A 10653-nucleotide genomic window follows, 5' to 3' on the forward strand; every position below is an offset into this window, starting at 1 on the left:
GTCTTTATTGTTTAACCTTTTGATCTTTTGTGTAGCTGCTGTGTGTAGTTACCATGAAGCACTTTAACTAGGGGAAACTTTTTAGCCAAATGTATGATTCAAGAACAAGAATCTGAGGGTATAATATGCAAAGACTCAATGAAACTGGACAGCTGAAGGCTGGGGGGAGAAAAGTTTTTTTCTAACCTTCAATTGTCCAGTTTCGATGAGCCTGTGTCCACGATAGCCTCAGATTCCCGTTCTTGGCTGACGGGAGGGGAATCCAATTTGGTCTCCTGCTGTTGTAGCCCATTCATCTTGTTTTGTGCATGCTGAGATGCTTTTCAGTTCACCAGGGTTGTAAAGAGTGATTATATGAGTTACTATATCCTTTCTGGTACCTCAAACCAATCTGGCCATTTTCCTCTGACATCTCTTATCAACAAGTTGTTTCCAACCACAGAACTGTCACTTGCTCAATGTTTTGTTTGTTTGTTTGTTTGTTTTTTTGCAACATTCTGTGTAAACTATAGAGACGGTTGTGTGAAAATCGCCGGAGATCAGCAGTATCTCCATACTCAAACCAGCCCATCTGGCATCAACATCCATGCCATGGGTCCTAATAAAGTGGTCCTAATAAAGTTGACGGTGAGTGTATATATGGGGAGAACATTAGAAACAGACAGTAACGCAAGCTCAGGATCAAATTGAGGACCCTGGATCTGTGCAGCCACTACCCGCTGTGCCACCATGCCATACAGCTCATATGCTGTACATTAGAAGTAAATAAATTCAAAAACATCAAAAACATCTGATCAATTCCATTTAAGATGACATAAAATATATATTTTATATTTGATTTTGCTGTGAAACTTTCCTTAAACCTACAGAAAGTTGAAGACCTGCAGAACCTCTAACTGTAGAGTTAGCTTTTGTTTACAGACACACAGAGCAATAAGCTGAGTACTTCACGATGACTTAGCAGTTGCTTAGATGCAATATTTTGTTGATCCTATTTAGGAGCCACTTATGTAACTGCATTTAACACCCTCTTGACTCCCTCTCTCTTTCTCGGCATCCCTTTTTCATGGGTTATAAAAAGTTGTTTTCATAGGGCCGAAAGACGGAGGCATTTTGCCTGTTTTAACTCTGGCACCCAGACACAGAAACCCTCTCATTTCCCAGAGCTCGCCCTCAGCAGCCGCAGAGCTACACAGATAAACATTAGAGTGGCACAAGAAAACTTAACGTCTCCTCTAAAAAACAAACAGTGCCATGTAATGCCAAGGCTTATAGCTTCAGGCTTTAAAGAATAAACTGAGGCTTTGCATGTTGAGAAAGGATTGAAGAAAATAAACAGATGTAGGCCAAGTCAACAGAGAGCCTCCCACAGATAGAAAAATCACATGATTCAGCAATATAGGTGAGTCTGAGGTTGGTGTATAAAGATTGCTTGGTCTCTTAGAGCGCTTTTCACGCCCTCTATATCAGCCTCTGGTTTCTCAAATGTCTTTTTTTCCCCTGCTGTGTCACCACAAACCCTGAAGGCCAGGCATTTAAATCTGGTGTTTCACTGGCAATCGTTTCCATCCTGTTTATGCCAGAGCTCTGCAAGGCTCAACCGCATTGGGATGCCAAGCTCACGACACAAATGTGAGCTTTCAGTGCAGCCAGCCACTCCAATATCATATATACCCCATAATATATGACAGGCTAATACTGTTTTCTCTGTTTTTTTGCTTCCAAATGAATGAATGAAACCAACCCACTAATTCAGTTCATTATATCTTATTTCATTTAATATAAATCCTAGCACATGAAAAGTGTCAAATTGGAGTCGTGTAATTAATTTTTTATTTGGTATATAAACATATAAAACCCTTACCTGTCTGGAAAAATATGTACACTTTGTGTAATCAAAATACAAAAAAAACAACTGCTCTACAGTTCTACAGTAAACTGTTCTTGCACAACTAGGTCCACACTCTAATGCCTAGTGGTTCTTTGACTATCATCTCTTAAATATTTTCTTTTTAATGAAGCTGCATCAGAATAAAACACTATGATAGCAAAACGGTTTGAAACATGAAGGACAATAAGACTGAATGTCATTATGTACCTGAAACAATTTCATTTGGTGAAGTCTAGATTATTTGCAATTATCGATTAATGCTGTGCAACTCTCTGAATCAACTCCAAATGAGTGAAACCTGAGACAAAAGAAAACATGCGCACCAACATCTCAGATGTATTCGCTTGCTCTTCTGGCTATCCACAGATATTGTCCATACTCTACTGTGTCTCCTGCGTCCTCTCCTGTGCGCTCTATCTCTTCAGCATCTCTACTCGCATACCTCCAGCAGTCAGCGGCATTTGCAGGATTTGACCACCATGTTTGACAGCTGCTCCACCCGTGGAGTTCGACCGAGGAAGTAAACAATAGTGAGAGGCTCCAGGTCCTGAGGCACACAGCAGGGAGACGCAGACGCCTCAGGATTCATTTTGTTATAAAGCGGCAAAATCTGGACAAGACAAAGGGAGACATAATGGGCAGTTCTGTGAATACTTTTAGAAGAAAAATGCCTGTTATTGTAACTATAGGACAATACACTGGATAGAAAGCACTTCCCAGATATGAAGCATTTTATTCACACACCATATTATAGTGATTGTCTGCACTCCACAAGTAGGGGCAGTTGCCAGCACAGAAATTTGCTTTGTATCCTTTCGGTTCATGGATCCATTTCCAGTTTAGGTCCCGACGGAAGTCGATGTACAGAGACCTTAAGCAACAGCCTTGATCTGCATTCCTATGGGAGAATGTACAAAGAATGTACAGTTAATAATAGCTAAAAACTGACAAATGAGTGCATCCTCTTTGCTTGCTGTATCTTATGGTCATAAATGACTTTGTTTTCCATCAGAAAATGCTAATTGGGATCCATCTTTGGTAGGCTTTGATAGATTCTCATAAAACTATTTTTGCTTTTTTTAAAAGCACAATCCAGCATTTAGAACCTAATCTCTTTCGATCACAATACAGTGTACACCAATCAGCCAAACATGTAATATTTTGCTGTTCCCCCGTGTGCCACCAAAACAGCTCTGACCCATCAAGTCATGGACTCAACAAGACTGAAGTTGTGCTGTGGTTTCTGGCACAAAAACCGCAGATCTATTAAGTTCTGTACAATGCGAGGTGGGGCCTCCATGGACTGGACTTGATTATCTAGCACATGTCACATGTCTTTGTAATGTTCCTCAAACCATTCCTGGGCAATTTTTTGCAGTATGTCAGGGTGCATCATCCGGCCGCTGCCATTAGGGAATACTGTTGCCATGAAGGGGTGTAGTTGGTCTGCAATGATGTTTAGGTAGGTGGTACGTGTCAAAGTAACATCCACATGAATGCCAGGACCCAAGGTTTCCCAGCAGAACACTGCACAGAGCATTACACTGCCTCCGCCGGCTCGCCTTCTTCCCTTAGTGCATCCTGGTGCCATCTCTTCTCCAAGTAAACGACACACATGCACTCGGCCATCGACATGATGTAAAAGAAAACATGATTCAACAGACCAGGCCACCTTCTTCCATTGCTCCATGGTGCAGTTCTGATGCTCATGTGCCCATTGTAAGCCCCATACATAGCAGGCTGCAATGCACTGTGTGTTCTGACACCTTTCTATCATAGCCAGCATTAACTTTTACAGAAATTTATGCTACAGTAGCTCATCTGTGGGATCCGACCAGACGGGCCAGCATTTGTTCCCCACATGCATCAATGAGCCTTGGGCGCTTGTGACCTTGTCACTGGTTCACAGTGGTTGTCAGTGGTCTTTCCTTGGAACACTTCTGGTAGGTACTAACCACTGCATACTGTATGTTGTCAGTGGTAGTAATGTTATGGCTGATCAGTGTATATTTACTAATTTCAGATCATTTTACTTCTTTCTAGGAATAAATACTTGAAATAAGCTAAATTTATCTGCCAAATGAAGACTATTTTTATAGCTTGAAATGAAAAAAATATATAATATACTTATATTTGTTTAAAAACAATCGAAAAAGGAGACAAATGTGTTGAATTTGCCTATATTCAATATATTTTTTATATGATCAGATCAAATTTTTTGAAAAATGAAAAAACAATTATTATATAGATATGTTATAGATAACAATGTTATCTGCCGGATTATATGAAATGATCGTATGATGCTTGTGTCCACCAGTCACTATATCCTAGACCATTTTACTTTTGTTCTTAGAAATTTCATATTTTGCTCATAAACCACCCAAAATCACTCAGCAGGATGATTTTCTCCACACTATTATGTTCCGTAAGCAATCTGGTTAAAGCCTGATGTTTCAACTGTCTACAGTTTATACAGCAATGAGAAGGTGCACAGAGACAAGGTTTATGCACATCTCTGTTATTTTTTCCATACTTAAATACAAGGCACTCCCTAAGCAAGTCACTGCACGCAAACACTGAGTACATTGTATGCCAGAAGGTTTACAGTACAACCCAGTACAGAGACTCTTTCATACATGCCATCACACACACATACAGATATTTGTAAGTTTACATGTCCCTAAAACCTTTCTTTTTATTATTTGATTTTATGCCTTACTAATTGTACCTGGAGCATGTTGTAGCATCAGCAGCTGCCCTCTTCTTGCGGTTCTTTTTGTTGGGGTTCTCCAAACGATCTGTGGGCCGCAGGGTCAATATGAGGTGTGGTGTTTTAGTACTGAACTCTATCTGGCCTTTAGTCAGACCTGGCCTCCTGTTAGGGCGAATCAGGTCATCATCAACACCTGTGAAATAGAGATTAACTTGTTTAAAGTCTGTCTCTAACAATTAGTATTGTTAACAACCACTAAATCCATTTCTGATTTGGAGTTACATGAATCCATAGCAAGTAGGTGATATGAGATTGGAGCAAAGAGAAGTGAAAGACTCTAACCTGCAAATCGAGCTTCCAACTCCTCACTCTTGTTGGGCACAATATTATTTGTGGATGGAATAAAAGTGCAGCATGGACAATGAACACTGAGCATCAGGCCCAAGTTCTTCTCTGAGTGGGGGGTAATGAGAGAAAAGGATGAATTCACAGTCACATCACATTCACAAGATGATTCATGGCTTTTTCAATATAGTGCTTGTTCATTTTACTGAAGCAATGCTGCAATATGCAAATGAACACTCAAAAAATATCTTTATAAATATACTTTGCGTGCCTGGAGCTTCGTGATCAAGCTGACCAAGAAATCCAAATGAACGCCTCTGTGGGTGTTTTGATATATTCTAGCATTCACATGGTTCAACAAACATAAATAATTTTGGTCAAAACAAGCCAGGCTGGTCTTTATCCATTTCAGATCAAGGGCTGACCAGCATATTTCAAGCACAAATGCAATATGCAGCAATATAACCTCAGTATAGTGTTTTGTCTGTGTGGTGCAGCCCTACTTCCTGTGTGGTGTGACTCCTTGAACTCTCTGACCTTTATAAGCCATCCACTCTTTCACAGTCTCTGTGACGTCAACAGACAACCACGCCGCCTTGGCTCCTGGCTGAACAGTTCTGGAATCTATGTACCTATGATGGGAACCTGAAACATCGTCAGATTTCAGAATCTGGAGGAAGAGAGAACAAGAGGTGCAGTTATAGACTTGAAAACTTTTCAAATCGAACTTTAATTATTCGCTAAACAGTCATCTCTTTTCAATATCCTGCAGCTAGTTGTTTATTCTATTGAACCAACTCTGCAGAGATAACCCTAAGCTCATGCACACATATTGTTGAATGAACTTACCTGGTATATTTCCACTCGCTGCTCCGTGGCTTGTGCATGTGTGTTCTGCACCCTGTATATGCGAAACTCTGCCTTGACAAGTGTGCTAGAATTCCTGTCTACACTGGTGACATCAAACTTCACCACTCTGAAGTGTGGACTCTGAGGCACTGTGTTTATCACGTCTGTGGAAACAACAGGAGCATTCTTTTAAAGTCTGGGTGGTTTTTCAGAATGTTCACCTCAAGGTAATTAAATTCACCTACAGTTCCAAATCAACATCCATCCCCTTATGAACCTCCCCAAAAAAAACATTGGAACCATTTGGGATTCAAAGACCTGGCTGAACAAAATCAGAAAAAAGTAGGGTGCAAATAGTAACAGTATACTTAGACTGTGAATCATATAATAGCATTCTCTGGGGGTCAGTTAAATCCCCCCCACCACCCCCCAGGATGTTTGCACAAGGATACTAGTCATAACACACAACTGTGGTTCTATTAATATTACATGTACAAGTAGATAGCTAATTCGCAAAACTAGTTTTGCCTAGACACATTTCTCTTCATAATAAATGCATGCAATTTGGGAGTCAAGTTTGAGGCAAGGTATGGCTTGATAAATCAATAAATAGAAAATATATATAAATGGATAAACAGATAAACAAACAAACATACATAAAAAATTTATGTTATGGCCTGTTACAGTGTGTGATTTTCCTCACACTGCTGCAAAAATCACCATGGTCTCAGAGTGGAAAATTATTAACAATTCACATTGCTCAAGTCATTTAAAAGATATGAAGGTTAAGGTTAGGATTAGGAGCACGGTTAGGTTTTATTTTGCTAATTAATTTCCATGAAATTCAACCACACCACTCATTAATTTGAATTATTACTAATTTCTTAAGAGATCAGTTTGGGGGAAACAAATTTCTAGTAGTGTTTACTACTAAACTGGCACGGTGACCTAGTGGTTATCATGTTTGCGTCGCACCTCCGGGGTTGGGGATTCGAATCCTGCCTCCGCTCTGTGTGTGCGGAGCTTGAAAGTTCTCCAGTTTCCTTTCCCAGTCAAAAGACACATGTTGTAGGCTGATTGGTGTTTCCAAATTGTCTGTGGTGTGTGAGTACAGTGCCTTGCAAAGGTATTCACTCCTCTTGGCATTTTTCCTATTTTGTTGCATTACAGCCTGTAATTTAAATGGATTTTTATTTGGATTTCATGTAATGGACATGCACAGAATAGTCCAAATTGGTGAAGTGAAATAAAAAATATAACTTGTTTAAAAATAAATAAATAAATTTTAATTAAAACGGAAAAGTGGTGCATGCATATGTATTCACCCCCTTTGCTATGAAGCCCGTAAATAAGGTCTGGTGCTACCAATTACCTTCAGGAGTCACATAATTAGTTCAATAAAGTTCACCTGTAACCTGTGTGAAATCTAAGTATCCCATGATCTCAGTGTATATATATATATTATATATATATATATATATATGTATATATATATATATCAAATTATATTATACCCATTCTGAAAGATTGCTGTACACCAGCGGAACCCATTCAACTTGAAGGAGCTGGAGCAGTTTTCCCTTTAAGAATGGGGAAAAAAATCCCAGTGGCTAGATGTGCCAAGCTTATAGAGACGTAACCCAAGAGACTTGCAGCTGTAATTGCTGTGAAAGGTGGCTCTACAAAGTGGAGGGTGAATAGTTATGCATGCTCAAGTTTTGTTTTTCTTGTCTTATTTCTTGGTTGTTTCACAATAAAAAATATTTTGCATCTTCAAAGTGGTAGGCATGTTGTGTAAGTCAAATGTTACCCCCCCCCAATCCATTTTTATTCCAGGTTGTTAGGCAACAAAATAAATTTAAAAATGCCAAGGGGGGTGAATACTTTTGTGTGTGAATGTCTGTGTGATTGTGCCGTGTGATGGCCGCCTAGGCTCCAGGCTCCCCCACAACCCTGTGTAGGATAAGCGGTACGGAAAATGAATGGATCGATGGATTTACTACTAAATTATTTAGTACCCGTAATTTTTGAAGAATCCACCAATCTTGACTTATCTTGGGAGGGATAGTTAATTAATGGGATCAGAACCATCTTCCCTAACCCCTCATAATGTGCACCACTGTTAGAATAGGAATGGACGATTTGGTAATTCAGAATATAATAAATGCATTATAACCTATTTGATTTGAGCGGAAATGTTCAATCGACAACTGTTTGAAGTCTGTCAGTGATATAAAAGTACTGACATTAGTGATGTGTCGTTCGAATGAATCTTTAATATGACTCGGGAACAACGAGTTGTCTCAGAAAGTGATTCGTTCATTTTGTGTCGACTGCACATGCGCTGCAACATCCCCATCGGTTCTGTACAGGAAACAGAAATGATTAGTTAATCACTCGAATCTTCGACTTCGAGTCGAGTTCATTACGTCACAGTCCCACAACATTCAGCCTATCGGGAGGTCACGTAATGAACGACTCGTACCTGAAGACTCAAGACGTGAACTAATCATTTCTGTTTACGGGGAACAGACGTGACAAATGATGTGACAAAAGAAAGAATGACTCGGATCGGGAGATTAAGTGAACTAACAGACTGCATAGCCTGAAGACCTAACGCTAAGCTATTAATGAATCATTTCTGTTTCTCATAATTCGGCCTTGGCTGCATTAACCTATAGTTTATTTTTTATTCCAAATGTGATCAACGTTTGATGGGAATTTAACATCTAACATTTTAATCATATTCTGCTGAAATTAACGAAATGACTCGAAAAAAATATCAGTTCATTTTGCTGAAAGATTGAAAGATCTAAGTAAGTAAAATGATCCGAACTTCCCATCAGTACTGACGATACTGCCATGAAAACGTATCGTGACGTAATTGATTGCAGTATTGATAGAGTATGATCGTATGGCCCAGCCCTAACAGTCATCGTGATTTCTGAATTTGTCACTTGCCATGAACCGAGTGAGAAAGTTTAGTACTCACTGGAGTCGGCGCGCTGAGGCAGCATGTCCACTCTCTGCACCTCTTTAGCGTAGTAATCTTCCTCGCTGCTCTCGCGCTCGCAGGCGGACTCGGCGTGGCGCGCGCGCTCCTTCAGCAGGTCCTTGGTGCTGTTATAGAGCAGCATGACCTCGAAGGGCACGGATTCCGGCTGCGGGGCGGCTGCGGGGTCGGGTGGTGATCGGATGCGCAGCTTGCTCAGGATCTGCCCGCGCACCGCCTCTATCCTTTTCGACTTATGATCGTCCAAGTCATAAGACTGACACGTCGAAAAGCCCTCAGCCGAGACCGATAACTTTAGGATAAGCAGCGCGATATTGATGAACCACATGACTGTTTAAATGAAGAAGAAGAAGAAGAAGAAGAAACAATCCGTGCACGGCTCGGTGCTGGACTCCGGGGTTGTTCAGCTGCTCTGAGTGTACAGTGCTGTAGCTGCGCTGTGTGCCGCCTGCACCTGGTGACTGACCCACGCCGCGCTCACGTGCAGGTTTTATCTGCTTTCGCGCGCACTGTGATGCATCACGTTGCTCCGCGTGCTGCTAACTTACACATAGTATCCGAAGCCGTGTTATATCGAGTTAGAGTTCAATCAAAAGCCAAATGAAAACATATGTATAGATCACCAAATTACCTTTTGCATCATTTCCTTCCCCCGGACAGTCTACAGGTAAACAAATTACTTGAGTAAAAATGCGCACGAATTACGCAGCACGTCATTATAAAAACATGCTATTAAAAAAAGTGGTGCATAATATTAGTAATATATTTTAGCACAATGCTGAATAGTTGGTTTAAGTCTTTAGCTGCCGGTGTGGTAAGAAAGAGAGTGCATGCTATCCTCTGAGTGTGTGAGTGTGTCTGAGGTCGAGTGTGGTGTTGAAGCAATGCTTAGGATTTTTGCGGTGCGACTCAGAGCTTTTTGGAGGAGGCTATTTTAGTGGGTCTACTTTCTTTTTAATGTTACTCTCCCATGAACCACTGGACGTTTCTCTTTTTTTTTTTTTTTTTTTTTTTGTTTTTGCAACATCCTAGCCTGTAGGTTTTAAGGTTAAAGGCTCAATTTTATATCCGACCACCTACAAATTGTTATATAGTTATATTGCCTTAACAAAAGGGGCATTGCCCCAGTCAGAGAATGTGTGTGTGTGTGTGAGTGAGTGAGTGAGTGAGTGTGTGTGTGTGTGAGAGAGAGAGAGAGAGAGAGAGAGAGAGAGAGAGAGAGATAATGTCCTCACAAGGATGGGAATATCTGATAAATTTGACCTTGGGGGAACATGTGGTTTGTCTCCAGGTGGGGGAGAAGAGCCAAAAGTTTTCCTTTTGGTTTTTGAAGTTAAGGTTAAGGTTAAATTGAACAATTTAGCTGCATTAATGATTATATCAATGGAAGGTCCTCACAAGGATAGTAAGACAAACGCATGTGTTATTGCATAAAACCAATTTTGTTGTTAAAAGTGCCTGTGTGTGGAAGAGAGTGAGTGGGCATGTTTTTAGATCTCGGTTGGGACTCAGTATCCCCACAAGGGCTGTAATAACAGAGAATTTGGCCTCAGGCCGAAAGCTTAATACTAAGACTGCAACTTTTACTTAAAAAACAAACAAACAAAACAATTCAAAGAGACAAAAGGTTTTGTTTTGGTTACTAAGTGTAAAGTTAGGCGTAGGTATTTGTCAGCATAGCATTATTAGCTGCATTTAGGTTTATGTGGAAAAAAAAAAATCACACACACACACAGACAGTTGCAATCAAAATTTATTTTGATTGCAAAGTTTATTTTCAAAATGTACAGACTTTCAGCTGTTTTCAATGAACAAATCAAACAAAAGAAATTGAAATAGTTC

At 40.2% G+C, this 10653-nt stretch overlaps 1 protein-coding gene across 1 annotated transcript; it reads right to left on the reverse strand.

The window, feature by feature from the left end:
* Window positions 1-1815: 1815 nt before the first annotated feature.
* Window positions 1816-9765, reverse strand: tgfb5 (transforming growth factor, beta 5). The gene is made up of 7 exons (XM_017474250.3): window positions 8791-9765; window positions 5799-5962; window positions 5487-5619; window positions 4947-5057; window positions 4620-4797; window positions 2636-2789; window positions 1816-2501 (listed from the first exon to the last, which is right to left on the reverse strand). The coding sequence occupies exons 1-7, from the start codon at window positions 9137-9139 to the stop codon at window positions 2343-2345; spliced, it is 1248 nt and encodes a 415-aa protein (XP_017329739.1). The 5' UTR covers window positions 9140-9765; the 3' UTR covers window positions 1816-2342.
* Window positions 9766-10653: the final 888 nt, after the last annotated feature.

This window comes from Ictalurus punctatus, chromosome 8 (assembly GCF_001660625.3).
Source record: "Ictalurus punctatus breed USDA103 chromosome 8, Coco_2.0, whole genome shotgun sequence".
In the NCBI taxonomy this organism is placed as follows: Eukaryota; Metazoa; Chordata; class Actinopteri; order Siluriformes; family Ictaluridae; genus Ictalurus; species Ictalurus punctatus.

Bases quoted from the DNA above. Each gene is read 5' to 3' on its own strand.
- tgfb5 (XM_017474250.3), bottom strand. From the start codon at position 9,139: ATGTGGTTCATCAATATCGCGCTGCTTATCCTAAAGTTATCGGTCTCG. The intron at 5,963-8,790 runs GTGAGTACTAAA...TTGTTTCCACAG, and splicing joins GCCTCAGCGCGCCGACTCCA to ACGTGATAAACACAGTGCCT. The intron at 4,798-4,946 runs GTTAGAGTCTTT...TCTATTTCACAG, and splicing joins GTTGGAAGCTCGATTTGCAG to GTGTTGATGATGACCTGATT.